General features: G+C 51.6%; 1 protein-coding gene across 2 annotated transcripts in view; it reads right to left on the minus strand.

Moving 5' to 3' along the window:
* Positions 1–12,840, minus strand: part of LOC140735714 (carbonic anhydrase 14-like) — a 26,046-nt gene extending 13,206 nt beyond the window's left edge. The window contains exons 1-4 of one of the 2 annotated variants that reach the window (XM_073061128.1): positions 12,691–12,840; positions 9,210–9,230; positions 3,370–3,549; positions 1,193–1,335 (exon numbers count right to left, since the gene is read on the minus strand). In XM_073061128.1, coding sequence (XP_072917229.1) covers positions 1,193–1,335; positions 3,370–3,549; positions 9,210–9,230; positions 12,691–12,772 — 426 coding nt within the window. In that variant the 5' untranslated portion in view covers positions 12,773–12,840. Of the gene's footprint in view, positions 1–1,192; positions 1,336–3,369; positions 3,550–9,209; positions 9,231–10,288; positions 10,417–12,690 lie in introns of those variants that run through there. The other variant, XM_073061129.1, reaches the window with a different exon arrangement.
* Between the last annotated feature and the right edge of the window lie 2,902 nt (positions 12,841–15,742).

A 15,742-nucleotide genomic window follows, 5' to 3' on the forward strand; every position in this document is an offset into this window, starting at 1 on the left:
ACACTGCTGTTGTGACCATGGGAACTCTGTGCGAAGTACGGCGAATGTTGAAAGGGTTGGACAGAGTAGATGTGGAAAGACTGTTTCCCTTGGTGGGTGAGTCCAGGACAAGAGGTCACAGTCTTAGAATTAGAGGGTACCCATTTAAAACGGAGATGAGGAGAAATTTTTTTAGCCAGAGGGTCGTGGATTTATGGAATTCGTTGCCACATACAGATGTGGAGGCTCAATCATTGAGGGTGTTTAAGGAGGAGATTGACAGGTATCTAATTAGTCGGAGTATCAAGAGATATGGGGAAAAAAGCCAGAAATTGGAACTAGACAGGAGAATAGTTTAGCTCATGGTGGAGTGGTGGAGCAGACTTGATGGGCCGAATGGCCTACTTCTCCTCCTTTGTCTTGTGATATTGCCGTTCAGCCACCGGGGCGTCAGTTTTTGGATTTTGGAAATCCTCAGCGGGGTGGCTGAGGAAGGTGGCTTCCGCGGATCAAGGAGAACCAGGACCGTTTCAGACTAGTGTTGATCATGGACTCCTCGAACGCAGTGACCACCAAACACCCGTCTACCATCATCTCATTTTAGTCCCCACATCCGGCAGCTTCCCCCAGGCTCTACCCTCTCACTCGGGGACCTTTACTCAGGACTGTGGGAGGAGGGACCACGAAGGGGCCAGAGTTTACAAAGCAGAGCTGGGGAAGAGTAACAAACCCATTAAAGACGGGAGCAGAATTTGGCCCATCGCCATTCCGTCATGGCTGATTTATCCCACTCCTCTGCCTTCTCTCTGTAATCACACTAACCCTAACCTGAACGTCTTCGAATGTGGGAGGAAACCGGTGCACCCAGAGGAAATCCGCACAGTAACGGGGAGAACGTGCAGACTCCTTACAGACGGCGGTGGGAATTGAATTTGGCTCATTGGCTCCATAAAGCATTACACTAACCACTGCACCACCGTGTTACCCCCATGTTTAGCCTGAATTTGTTCCAACTTGGTCCGGGGCTGTGTGAGATGCGGACTGAAGGGGAAGTGGCCATTACAGTGGTCCTCGGTGACAAACATGAGAGGCTTTCACCCGAACCATCACCCCGATGTTTAAACTCTGTCCCCGGAGTAAGGGTCAGAGGGGAACGCTGTAGTCAAAGGTTTCGGTGGATGGGAGAAGGGGGTGAGGGGGCAAAGGTTCCTACCTCAGCAGGTGCCCTCTCTCCATCAATGAGGTGTTCCGATCCACTGGGCCACACCAGGCTCCCCCAGTGGAAGTGGAGCTGCGCGGCTCGGAACTTCCGGGGCAAGCTGCTGATGTACATGGTGGATGGGAGGTCCATCCGCACTGCAGGGAGGGAGCAAGAGGGCAGTTAGAGAGTAGAGCATGAACAAACTCTCCTCCTCTGATGGCCAAATCACACCAGTGGCCATCTCTCTCACACACACAGACCTTGAAGGATCAACTTTACTTGCCATAGATCAGGAATTTGTTGTGGTGCGTAAACAACAACATTCAAGCTATAAAGAATAAATAATGTGAAAATAAAGGGATTAAAGTTTGGACATGGACTAAAATATGCATAAATGCTATCACATATTTACAATGTTAAGAGCTTTATAGAAGTGGTTTAAGGTGCTTGCAGAGGGGACAGGGGTAACAGAGAGAGGGAGGGTGGGGTGGCGAAGTACAATGGTTGATCAGATTAACTGCCGGGGGGAGAAACTTTTAAGATGCGTGATTTTTGTTTTAATAGCCGTGTAGCGCTTTCCAAATCAGAGTGTTCGGAAAAGGCAGTTTGTAGTTTCCAATGTTGCAGTGATTACAGTACCCACATTTATTTCCAATTCCAATGAGGTTCATTTGTTTTCTTTCCCTCCCCTTCCTCCTCCCTCTCCCCTCCTACTCCCTGCCCTATCCCTGACCCCCCTCCCCTACACCCCAACCCCATTCCTGTAACCTCCCACTGTCTCCTATACACCCCACCTGATCTCTGTGACCCCTCCCTCCCTCCCCTACACCCCCTCATCCGTGTCCCCCTCCCTCCCCTACACCCCACCCCATCTCAATGCCACCCTGCCTTACACCCGTGCCTTCTCCAGTCTAATTGACAATCACCTGCTCCCCCTTTGTCCCTTTCTCTCCTCCTGATCCACTCAGCAACTTATACACCCCTGCTCTGCCCATCACCCACACCCCCCACTAGATCCCCCCTCAGCCATTTCCATCTGCCTTATCCATCTCCATTATGCCCCACCTCCCTCTTCTATCAGATTCCACCCTCTGCTGCCCCTCGTCACCTCTATCTGCCTATCACTACTCCTCACCCATCACCTCCCATCCTCTGTCACTATTCCCACTCTCCCTTCATCCATCTGCCTATCCACTTCTCAGCCCCAGTCTCCTGCCTTCTCACACTATCCCTTCATGCCCTGACTAATCTATCAACCTCTGCCTTAAATATACATACAGACTTGGCCTTTGCAAAGAATTCCATGGATTCACCACTCTCTGGCTAAAGAAATTCCTCCTCATCTGGGTTCTAAATGGACGCTCCTCTATTCCAAGGCTGTGTCCTCTGGTCTTAGACCTGAAACACCATCCCTATCCCTTCACAGATGCTGCCTGACCTGTTGATGAGTGGAGGAGGGTTGGTGGAATGATGGGTAACATGGGGAGAATATAATGTTAATGTAATGGGCGGCACAGAGTCGATGGGCTGATGGGCCTGTTTCTGTTGTGTATCTCTCTCTCTCTCTGACTCGGAATGTGTTGAAGATGCGGACGAGAAGGAGAGAAGAGATTCAGCTCACAGTGAGGACCATTCCAGTTGGCTTCAGTACATCACTCGTTGAGCAAGGTGACCAAAACAGTGGGAACGCCAGATGGGGAGGGGATCCCAAACCCGGCTGTAAAAGGAAGAGGGTCGGGTATGAGGCCGGCAACCCCAACCCATAAAAACCCAGAGCCACAGAAACTCCAACAGAACCTCCAAAGACCTTATCCCCGGGATAGGAAGGATCCTCGCCCAGGTTGTGGTGGAGCCATAGGGCCAGTCAATCTTCAATCGGCCCAGGACAGAGGCTCTGGTGAGCTGCTGTCGGCGGGGCCTTTCACCCAGTAAAGATGGTGTGGAGTGGGTTGTGGTAGGTTACAGGAACCATGAGCAGGCCCATCGATGTCTCTGCTGACCAAGATGCCAATTTAATCCCAGCTGCCTGCATGTGGTCCATATTGTGGGCACGTGGACTGCCCAGTACCATACTCGCTGATCTGATTTGATGCAAAACACTGTACATATGACAAATAAAGCTTATTTTTTAAATTCCCCCCGTTCATGTCCCTGCCTCTGAAAGGCAGCGGTCAATGCAGCTTCCTCACCTGTGTGGCCGTTGTTGGAGAGGGTGAAGGCGTCACACGATGGGTCACTGTAACCGCTTAACCGAACGGCTTTCAGCGAGCGGTCATACTGGGCGTTCAGCGTCTGGATGTTGATGGGGGACTGCGCTTCCTTGCCGCAGTACACAAACTCTTCCTGCCAGTGTTTGACTCCCAGAGGACCTGGAGAATTGACATTGGTGACGTTTTGTTTAATGTCGACACGTGTGCTGAGTTACAGTGAGAAACGTCTGGTTACAGGCGGCACAACCCGCTCCCGGAATCTTCAAAACGCGGTGCCTCAAAAAGGCAACAACAACCCTCACCACCTGAGTCACGTCCTCAGCTCATTGCTACTGTCGAGGAGGAGATGCAGGAGCCTGAGGAGCCACACTCAATGATTCCGAAACAGTTACTTCCCCTCTGCCATCAGATGGCCCCACAGTTAGCGCGATGCCATTACAGCTCGGGGCATCAGAATCCAGAGTTCAATTCTGATAAGGAGTCAGTACATCCTCCCCAGTGAACGCGTGGGTTTCCCCCGGGCATTCTGGTTTCCTCCCACAGTGTGCTGTATCTCTAATAAATAAATAGATTTCTGTATGGTCCATTAACCCCTACAATGTTTTTTTTTGCATCATTTATTTATATGTATAATTTGGGGAGAGTTAATGTATTTGCACTGTACTGCTGCCATACAGTAACTACTGACACGACACCAAAATCAATGATAACATATCAAAGGTTTGAAAAACTAGGTAATGATAGAGATCTAGAAGATTATAAGGCTAGTAGGAAGGAGCTTAAGAAAGAAATTAGGAGAGCCAGAAGGGGCCATGAGAAGGCCTTGGCAGACAGGATTAAGGAAAACCCCAAGGCATACTACAAGTATGTGAAGAACAAGAGGATAAGATGTGAGAGAATAGGACCTATCAAGTGTGACAGTGGAAAAGTGTGTATGGAACCAGAGGGAAATGCAGAGGTACTTAATGAGTACTTTGCTTCAGTATTCACTGTGGAAAAGGATCTTAGTGATTGTAGTGATGACTTGCAGTGGACTGAAAAGTTTGAGCATGTAGATATTAAGGAAGAGGTTGTGCTGGAGCATTTGTTGGATAAGTCACCGAGACTGGACGAGATGTACCCCAGTTTACTGTGGGAGGTGAGGGAGGAGATTGCTGAGCCTCTGGTGATGATCTTTGCATCATCAATGAGGACAGGAGAGGTTCCGGAGGATTGGAGGGTTGCAGATGTTGCAGATGTTGTTCCGTAATTCAAGAACGGGAGTAGAGGTAGCCCAGGAAATTATAGACCAGTGAGTCTTACTTCAGTGGTTGGTAAGTTGATGGAGAAGATCCTGAGAGGCAGGATTTATGAACATTTAGAGAGGCATAATATGATCAGGAATAGTCAGCACGGCTTTGTCAAGGGTAGGTCATGCCTTACGAGCCTGATTGAATTTTTTGAGGATGTGACTGAACATATTGATGAAGGCAGAGCAGTAGATGTAGTGTATATGGATTTCAGCAAGGCATTTGATAAGGTACCCCATGCAAGGCTTATTGAGAAAGTAAGGAGGCATGGGATCCAAGGGGACATTGCTTTGTGGATCCAGAACTAGCTTGCCCACAGAAGGCAAAGAGTGGTTGTAGACAGGTTATATTCTGCATGGAGGTCAGTCACCAGTCGGGTGCCTCAGGGACAGTTCTGGGACCCTTACTCTTCGTGAGTTTTATAATGACCTGGATGAAGAAGTGGAGGGATGGGTTAGTAAATTTTCTGATGACACAAAGGTTGGAGGTGTTGTGGATAGTGTGGAGGGCTGTCAGAGGTTATAACACGACATTGATAGAATTCAAAACTGGGCTGAAAAGTGGCAGATGGAGTTCAACCCAGATAAGTGTGAGGTGGTTCATTTTGGTAGGTCAAATATGATGGCAGAATATAGTATTAATGGCAAGACTCTTAGCAGTGTGGAGGATCAGAGGGATCTTGAGGAAAGCTGCTACATGGGGTTGATGCTGTGGTAAGAAGGCATACGGTGCATTGGCCATCATCAACCATGGGATTGAGTTTAGGAGCTGAGAGGTAACGTTGCAGCTATATCGGACCCTGGTCAGACCCCACTTGGAGTACTGTGCTCAGTTCTGGTCGCCTCACTACAGGAAGGATGTGGAAACCATAGAAAGGGTGCAGAGGAGATTTACAAGGATGTTGCCTGGACTGGGGATCATGACTTGTGAAAACAGGTTAAATAACCTCAGCCTTTTGTCCTTGGAGCGACGGAGGATGAGAGGTGACCCGATAGAGGTGTATATGATGATGAGAGGCATTGATCGTGTGGATAGTCAGAGGCTTTTCCCCAGTGCTGAAATGGCTAGCACGAAAAGGTACAGTTTTAAGGTGCTTGGAAGTAGGTACTGAGGAGATGTCAGGGGTAAGAGAGTGGTGAGTGCCCTGCTGGTGACAGTGGTGGAGGTGGATACGATAGGGTCTTTTAAGAGACTCCTGGACAGGTATATGGTGCTCAGAAGAATAGAGGGCTATGGGTAACCCTAAGTAATTTTTTTAAGGTAAGGACATGTTCGGCACGGCATTGTGGGCCGAAGGGCCTGTATTGTGCTGTAGGTTTTCTATGTTTCTGTATCTGATTCTGGTTCTAATCCAGGCAGATTACATCGAGGCGGTAAAAACTAGAATAGGGTGTTGGAGTTACAGGGACATGCAGTGCAGCACAGGCAGAGTACAAGGACGACGACTAGAGCGATTGGGAGATCAAGGCACACACAAAATGCTGGAGGAACTCAGCAGGTCAGGCAGTATCTATGGAAATGAATAAACGGTCGACGTTTCGGGCCGAGACCCTTCTTCAGGACTTCAGGCCAGAATAAAACTGTGGGGGGAGGGAAGGGGGACAAGCTTTAATGTAATCAGAGGTGTTGTCATGTGAGGAGTGAAGTAGTCTCGTTATTCGACAGTGAGACACGCATCGTATGGAGACGCTCTCGGAGGAAGAGGCTACACCGCATTTTATGTGCCGAGGATCAAAGGACAATTTCATATTTACGATGCTTTCTGTGAGCTACACACAACCTTCACACCCACACCGCAGACACCTGCATTTTAATCAGCATTGTCTGGCCTTCCCATTAGCCATGATTCACGGCTTTAAGGAACCCATTGTTCAGAGCTGCATTTTAAATTTAATCTACACTCTTCCTATCTGAAGATCAGTGGCTGAAGTTATTTGCTTTATGTCCTAACCACCCCACCCCTACAAAAAAGGAGAAACAGCCCAAAGCCGAACCTCCTCTCGGCACTTCCTGGACAAAAATAAATTTGTACCAGGAAAGGCCAACGTAAGGCAGTGAAGCCAGGTGATGGAGGAGAACGTAGATGAAAGAGTTAGAGAGCTCAAGATGAAGGAATCTGATCAGAGAGGGGAGACAGGGGAGGAGGTGATGTATGTATGTGTGTGTAGGCCTCCGTTAGTCTCCACAGACCATGGATTTGCATCTTGGAAAGTTTCCAGGGCGCAGGCCTAGGCGAGGTTTTTTTATGGAAAAGAAATGCAGTTGCCCGAGCTGCAAGTCTCCCCTCTCCACGCCATCCAGCTCGGCACCGGTGTCATCACAAAGCAATGTGTGGTTAAGTGCCTCGCAGCCTCAGCCAAGGCCTCAGATCACTAGACGAACGCCTTAACCACTTGGCCACTCCTCACAGGAGGGGATAGGCAGGTGAGGAAAAGGGGTAAGAGGCCAAGAGTAGCCGTTCATCTTTAAGATCTGGTCATGAGCCCTGATAACCTGACTCTGGCGGTACGTGTTCTCAGGAGAGAGAGAGAGCCAGCAGGGCGGGAAGATTCATCATGGTGCTGGCTGCTTTCCTGATGCAGCAGGGAGTGTGGACAGAGGCAGGTGGACTGTGCGATGGGCGGGCTGCATTCACCTCGTTTCTGCTAAGGTGAACCCTGAATGTGGCTGGCAGTAAAACTCACACAAAGTCCCGTTCAGGCGCCCTGAACCTGGACCAACTCTGAACCTAGTTCAACAACACTGCTGTTTCCCTGACTTGGCTTTTTTTAAATTTAAGGCTACAGTTTGGAAGCTGGTCCCCCAGCAACCCCCGATTTAACCCCAGCCTAATCACAGGACAAGTTACAATGACCAATTAAACCCCTATCCAGTACGTCTGTGGATTGTGGGAGAAAACCTGACCATCAGGAGGAAACTCGTGCGCAGGCGGACCAGAAACGCGCCAACTCTTCACGGCACTGAACTCCGAAGCCCGGAGCCGTAATAGAGTCGCGCTGACTGCTGCGTTACCGTGATCCGCTTGGCTTGCAGGAATCCCTGCAGCCCACATTTCACATACCTCTCTAGCCAACATCTGATACCTCTGATCACCCTTCCACATCTCTGTCCTCCTGTAACTCCAGTCACTTCATCGTCCCGGATTCCCGTCGTTCTGACACAGATGCCGGGATCCCAAGTCTGCAATTCCCTTGAATCTTGTATCCGGGGTCAGACACAGAGTAAATCTCCCTCCACCCCGTCCCATCACACACTCCCGGGGTCAGACACAGAGTGAAGCTCCCTCCACACCGTCCCATCACACACTCCCGGGGTCAGACACAGAGTGAAACTCCCTCTACACCGTCCCATCACACACTCCCTCTACACCGTCCCATTACACACTCCCTCTACACCGTCCCATCTCATACTCCCGGGGTCAGACACAGAGTGAAACTCCCTCCACACCGTCCCATCTCACACTCCCGGGGTCAGACACAGAGTGAAGCTCCCTCCATACCGTCCCATCGCACACTCCCGTGGGCAGACACAGAGTGAAACTCCCTCTACACTGTCCCATCACACACTCCCAGGGTCAGACACAGAGTGAAACTCCCTCTACACCGTCCCATCACACACTCCCTCTACACCGTCCCATTACACACTCCCTCTACACCGTCCCATCTCACACTCCCGGGGTCAAACACAGAGTGAAGCTCCCTCCACACCATCCCATCGCACACTCCCGGGGTCAGACACAGAGTGAAACTCCCTCCACACGATCCCATCACACACTTCCGGGGTCAGACACAGAGTGAAGCTTCCTCCACACCGTCCCATCAAGCACTCCCGGGGTCAGATACAGAGTGAATCTCCCTCTACACCGTCCCATCACACAATCCCAGGGTCAGACACACAGTGAAGCTCACTCCATACCGTCCCATCGCACACTCCCGGGGTCAGACACAGAGTGAAACTCCCTCTACACCATCCCATCACACACTCCCGGGGTCAGACACAGAGTGAAACTCCCTCCACACCGTCCCATCACACACTCCTAGGGTCAGACACAGAGTGAAACTCCCTCCACACCGTCCCATCTCACACTCCCGGGGTCAGACACAGAGTGAAGCTCCCTCCACACCGTCCCATCGCACACTCCCGGGGTCAGACACAGAGTGAATCTCCCTCCACACCGTCCCATCGCACACTCCCGGGGTCAGACACAGAGTGAATCTCCCTCCACACCGTCCCATCGCACACTCCCGGGGTCAGACACAGAGTGATTCTCCCTCCACACCGTCCCATCACACACTCCCGGGGTCAGACACAGAGTGAAGCTCCCTCTACACCATCCCATCACACAGTCCCGGGGTCAGTCACAGAGTGAAGCTCCCTCCACACCGTCCCATCACACACTCCCGGGGTCAGACACAGAGTGAAGCTCCCTCTACACCATCCCATCACACACTCCCGGTGTGTTGGGGATTAATAAACAGGGAACCGGGAACTGGAGCGAATCCGCGTGTTGATGTTTCTAGTGAAACTTACCGTCATATTCCCAGTGGGAAGCTGTGGAGGAAAAGATCGGGAATTAGATTCGCCGATTGTGACAGTGTATGGTTTTGTCAGAATCCACGATGTAGGAGCGGACTTTGTTTAACAAATTAGGGCCTCGGATCCCCACCTCGGCACAAAAAAATCTCCAAAATACTCAACGGCCTTACCTCCTCGTTGCACCCCCATGTCTCCAGAAGCGCGGCGCTCCCTCCTAACCACCCCGTCCCTCGGCGCGGCGCTCCCTCCACACCACCCCGTCCCTCGGCACGGCGCTCCCTCCTCACCACCCCGTCCCTCGGCACGGCGCTCCCTCCACACCACCCCGTCCCTCGGCGCGGCTCTCCCTCCACCCCGTCCCTCGGCGCGGCGCTCCCTCCACACCACCCCGTCCCTCGGCTCGGCGCTCCCTCCTCACCGCCCCGTCCCTCAGCGCGGCGCTCCCTCCTCACCGCCCCGTCCCTCGGCGCGGCGCTCCCTCCACACCACCCCGTCCCTCGGCGCGGCGCTCCCTCCACACCACCCCGTCCCTCGGCGCGGCTCTCCCTCCACCCCGTCCCTCGGCGCGGCGCTCCCTCCTTACCACCCCGTCCCTCGGCTCGGCGCTCCCTCCTCACCGCCCCGTCCCTCAGCGCGGCGCTCCCTCCTCACCGCCCCGTCCCTCGGCGCGGCGCTCCCTCCACACCACCCCGTCCCTCGGCGCGGCGCTCCCTCCTCAACACCCCGTCCCTCGGCGCGGCGCTCCCTCCACACCACCCCGTCCCTCGGCGCGGCGCTCCCTCCACACCACCCCGTCCCTCAGCGCGGCGCTCCCTCCACACCACCCCGTCCCTCGGCGCGGCGCTCCCTCCTCAACACCCCGTCCCTCGGCGCGGCGCTCCCTCCACACCACCCCGTCCCTCAGCGCGGCGCTCCCTCCACACCACCCCGTCCCTCGGCGCGGCGCTCCCTCCACACCACCCCGTCCCTCAGCGCGGCGCTCCCTTCGCACTGTTGCGCACCTTCCGGCAGCGAAGCCCACAATGTTATGCCGAACAATTTAAATTAGTAATCAAATGGTCAATTAAACTAACTTCTGCCTACAAAACATCCACATCCTTCCATTCTCCTCACGCTCATGCGCCTATCCAAACGGCTCTTAAAAGCTTCCACTGACTTTGCCTCCACCACCGCGTTCCCGGCATCCGACACTCGGAGTAAAAACCTTTCCCCTCATTTTCCCTTTGACCCTCCCCTCCCCTCCCCTCTGTGCATTCCCTCTGGTATTACACATTTCACTCTGTCTAACCCTCTCATCGCTGTCAGGTCTCCCCTCAGCCTCCGGCGCTCCGGAGTTTATCCAGCCTCTCATACTCCCTTAACCAGGCAGCACCCCGGTAAACCTCTTCTGCGCCCTCCCCAGAACCTCGACATCTTTCCCAGAATGGGCGAGCAGATGCGAGTTGTTAATGACAGCTTTCTGCCAGCCGGAAGATTAGTGCTCTCTCTGTAAAGGTGTCTCTCCCTCTGACATCTGTTTCTAAAATAAACGAGGACAGTCACGGGACAGTGCTTTAAAAAACCCTTATTTCCCTAACTCTGGTTAAACACACCCAGGACACTGTTAGCGGACAACTCGGTGGCCCAGAGGGGGGAGAGTTTTCAGGGCGGCCGAGGTCGGGAGAGTCGGCGAAGGACAGAACCCGAGAGGCCGGGGAAGCTTCCATAGGCTCCCGGTACCGGAATCCGGAGCGACACGCAAACTGCTGGAGTTTCTCAGCGGGTCGAGCAGCGTCCGTGGGGGCAGAGGAAACTGTGGACCTTTCGGGTCGAGATCCACCCCGCCGCCCCACCGCATCAGGATTCTCCCGAAGCGTCAGCAATTTCTCTACCCTCCACAGATGCTGATCGATCCAGCAGGCACTGTGGGGATGATACTCTGGGGTCACAGAGGGGAGAGGGGGAGAAGGGGAGAGAGAGGGAAGAGGAAGGGAAAGGGGGAGAGAGAGAAAGGGAAAAGGAGAGATAAAGGACAGGGAGAGAGAGGGGAGAGAGCAGAAGAGGAAGAGAAAGAGAGGAGAGAGGGAGAGAGAGCAGGGAGGTGGGGGAGAGAGAGAAAGGGAGAGAGGGTGAGGCTGCATTAGTTTGGGATCCTTTTATTCAGAAACCTCGGGCAGATTGATCAGCGATGTACTGTACAAGACCCTCCAGATCCCCGGCCTGGGTGAGAACCGATTCCCGCAAAGCCACGAAGAATGACAAAGGGAACACCACAGAATTCAGTCGAAGGAAGACGAGCGAGGAGATTTGATTCTCAATGAAAACCCTCTTCTACACAGGGACAGTGACCACACTTCCACCCTGGGGAAACCCTCTCAGTCTAAACCATTCCTCTGCATCGTACAATCCCACAAATCTTTGTCTGTTGTTGAGGGCTAGTACATACATGTGATGGGCTGAATAGCTTCACTCAGTCACATTTATAGTAACACACAAAAAGTGCTGGAGGAAGCAAGTCAGACAGCATCTATTGAGAGGAATAAACCGTCGACGTTTGGGATCAGAACCCTTCATCAGGACTGGAAAGGAAGGTGGTAGAAGCTAGGATAGGTTAAATCTTATCCACTCTCTCTCTCTCTCTCTCTCTCTCTCTCTCTCTCTTTGTCTCTCTCCCTCCATCTCCATTTCTGCCTCTGTCTCTCTTTCTCTCTCTCACACACACACAAGAGAATAAGATGTCTCTCTCCGTGTCTCATCCCTCTCTCTTTCTCTCTCACACACACACAACAGAATGAGACATACCTCTGTTCTCTCTCCCTCTCACAACAGAATGAGACAGATCCCTCATCCCTCTCTCTCTCTCTCTCTCACACAACAGAATGAGACAGATCCCTCTCTCTCTCACACACACACACAACAGAATGAGACAGATCCCTCTCTCTCACACACACACAACAGAATGAGACAGATCCCTCTCTCTCTCTCTCCCTCTCTCACACACAACAGAATGAGACAGATCCCCCCCTCTCTCTCCCTCTCTCTCTCGCACTCTTTCTCTCTCCCTCTCTCTCTCTCTCTCTCACACACACACACACACAACAGAATGAGACAGATCCCCCTCTCTCTCTTTCCCTCTCTCCCTCTCTCTCTCTCCCTCTCTCTCACACAACAGAATGAGACAGATCCCTCTCTCTCTCTCTCTCTCATACAACAGAATGAGACAGATCCCTCTCTCTCTCTCTCTCCCTCTCTCTCTCCCTCTCTCTCTCTCTCTCTCTCTCTCTCTCACACAACAGAATGAGACAGATCCCTCTCTCTCTCACACACACACACAACAGAATGAGACAGATCCCTCTCTCTCACACACACACAACAGAATGAGACAGATCCCTCTCTCTCTCTCTCTCTCTCTCTCATACAACAGAATGAGACAGATCCCTCTCTCTCTCTCTCTCTCTCTCTCTCTCTCTCACACACACAACAGAATGAGACGTACCTCTGTTGTCTGTCTGTGCTGCTGTAAGGAAGAGCAGTAGGAGGAGACAGCTAGGTATTACTGTTCCAGCCACGGACTGCATTGTGCTCGAGCACAGGAGGTCGGGACCGTTTGGTGACTGCAGGAATTCTGGAGACTTGTCACATCTCAACCCCCCCCCCCCCTTTCTAAGGGAGTCCCCTCCCCACCCCAGCTCCATATTCCAGCCCTGCCTCCTTAAGATGGAACGGCTGTCTTTAAGGTGGAATCCCAGCTCGTGGTGTCCTGAACTGCCACAAGGCCACCCCCAGGCTCATATTCTGTCTAGACGGTAGAGATACAGCACAGAGCGACCCCCGATTTAACCCCAGCCTCATCACAGACCAGTTCACAATCACCAGTTAACCTACTGACCCGTACGTCGTTGAGTTTTGGGAGGAAACCAGAGCACCTGGTGGAAACCCACGTGGTCATGGGGAGAACGTACGAATTCCTTACAAATTACCTGAGGCAATTTCTCCCCTCTCCCACTTCGCTCTTTTTCCATTCTGACCTCTCACCCCTTCGCTTCTCCTCACCTGCCCATTGCCGCCTTCTAATTCCCCCTTTCCCTACCTCATGGTCCTTTCCTATCAGAGATCTTCAGCCCTTTACCTCATCCTCCTATCCCCTCCCAGCTTCTCACTTCATCTCTCCTGCCCCACTCACCCTCCTCCTCACCTGGTCTCACTTGTCATCCGCCACCTTCCTCCCCCACCACCTTCGTATCTGCCCTCTTCCTCCTTCCTTTCCAGTCCCGATGAAGGGTCTCGGCCTGAAACATTCATTCATTTCCACAGGCGCTGCCTAACCTGCTGAGTTCCTCCAGCGTTTTGTGTGTGAGGTTGCTCTGGATTTCCAGCATCTGCAGGATCTCGTGTGCTTCTCCCCCCACCGTGGGGTCTGGGATTGCTCGGGATCTTGGGGGTGGGTGCAGCTTGTGAGCTGGTACTCTCCTCTCTGAGCCGGGTGGTTGAGGGTTTGAGCCCCGCTCTTGGTCCCTTTACAGAGGCAGTGCTGATGAGAATCGAGTTTAATATCACTGGCATGTCTCGTGAAATTTGTTGGTTTGTGGCAGCAGGTCATTGCAATATATTATGACAAAAATGATAAATTACTATATATAAATTGAATAAGTTGTGCAAAAACGGAACAATATACAGCTTTGAGGGCCGAGGGGCCCATATTGTGCTGTAGGTTTTCTATGTTTCTAATATTGAGGTGGTGTATGTGGTTTCATGGTCCATTCGGAAATCTAATGGCCGAGGGGAAGAAGCTGTTGAGTGTGTGAGGAAAGGGAAGAGGGCATGTCCTGGGCATTGGGGGTTCTTAATGATGGATGCCGCCTTTAGAAGGTGTCCTGGATCGACTGGACATTGGGGTCAGATGTTAAATAAACTGCTCTTTCAGTTTGGATGTGTGGAGATGCCGGGGGAAGGAGGGGAGTTCTCCCCAGTGTGATGTTTAACAAGAAGTTGTTACGACATGGTGGGGGCTTCTGCTGCTCCTCCCATATTCCAGGAAGTGGCTGGAGTCGGAGTGGGTTCCTCATTGACTCCAGAGCATTCATTTATTCATTCTGTCTTTCTATCCATCCATCTATCTATCTATCTATCTATCCATCTATCTAGCTCTCTCTCCCTCTCTCTACCTATACTGTATCTGTCTATCTATCTCTTTATCTATTTATCGATCCCTCTAACTATCTATCTATCCACCTCTCTAGCTCTCTCTCCCTCTACCTATACTGTATCTGTCTATCTATCTACCTTTCTATCTCTCTACCTCTCCATTTATCTCTCTCTCTCTCTCTCTATCTGCTCAGCAACCCACCCTTGACTAATCATGGGCCAATTTACAATGACCGATTAACCTACTGACCGGTGTGTGGGACGAAACCGGAGCAGATGAAGGAAATTGCGGGAAGGAACGTAGAACTCCTTACGGAGTACGCCGGGATTGAACTTGGAACTCTTATGTCCCGAGCTGGTAAAACCATGCCTCCCCATTGGACGTGCTCGGCGGTCAAGGACTCTGGACAGAATGTCAGGTGCCTCGCGTTGAAAGGCTGAGAGAGAGTGGATGTGAAGAGGATGTTTTTAATCGAGGGTCTAAGACCAGAGGGCACAGCCTCAGAATAGAGGGACGTCCATTTAGATAGATAGATAGATAGATAGATACTTTATTCATCCCCATGGGGAAATTCAACTTTTTTTCCAATGTCCCATACACTTGTTGTAGCAAAACTAATTACATACAATACTTAACTCAGTAAAAAATATGATATGCATCTAAATCACTATCTCAAAAAGCATTAATAATAGCTTTTAAAAAGTTCTTAAGTCCTGGCGGTAGAATTGTAAAGCCTAATGGCATTGGGGAGTATTGACCTCTTCATCCTGTCTGAGGAGCATTGCATTGATAGTAACCTGTCGCTGAAACTGCTTCTCTGTCTCTGGATGGTGCTATGTAGAGGATGTTCAGAGTTTTCCATAATTGACCGTAGCCTACTCAGCGCCCTTCACTCAGCTACCGATGTTAAACTCTCCAGTACTTTGCCCACGACAGAGCCCGCCTTCCTTACCAGCTTATTAAGACGTGAGGCGTCCCTCTTCTTAATGCTTCCTCCCCAACACGCCACCACAAAGAAGAGGGCGCTCTCCACAACTGACCTATAGAACATCTTCAGCATCTCACTACAGACATTGAATGACGCCAACCTTCTAAGGAAGTACAGTCGACTCTGTGCCTTCCTGCACAAGGCATCTGTGTTGGCAGAGAACTCTGCCATCTCTGTTTAGAACGGAGATGAGGAGGAATTTCTTTAGCCAGAGAGTGGTGAATCTGTGGAATTCATTGTCACGTGCAGCTGTGGAGGCCGAGTCATTGGGTATATTTAAAGCAGAAATTGATAGAATTTGGATTAGTCAGGGTGTCAAAGGCCACGGGGAGAAGGCAGGAGAATGAGGTTGGGAGGGAAAACAAATCAGCCATGATGGAATAGCAGAGCAGGCTCAATGGGCTGAATGGCCTG

This window comes from Hemitrygon akajei, chromosome 11, assembly GCF_048418815.1.
Source record: "Hemitrygon akajei chromosome 11, sHemAka1.3, whole genome shotgun sequence".
NCBI classification, from domain to species: domain Eukaryota; kingdom Metazoa; phylum Chordata; class Chondrichthyes; order Myliobatiformes; family Dasyatidae; genus Hemitrygon; species Hemitrygon akajei.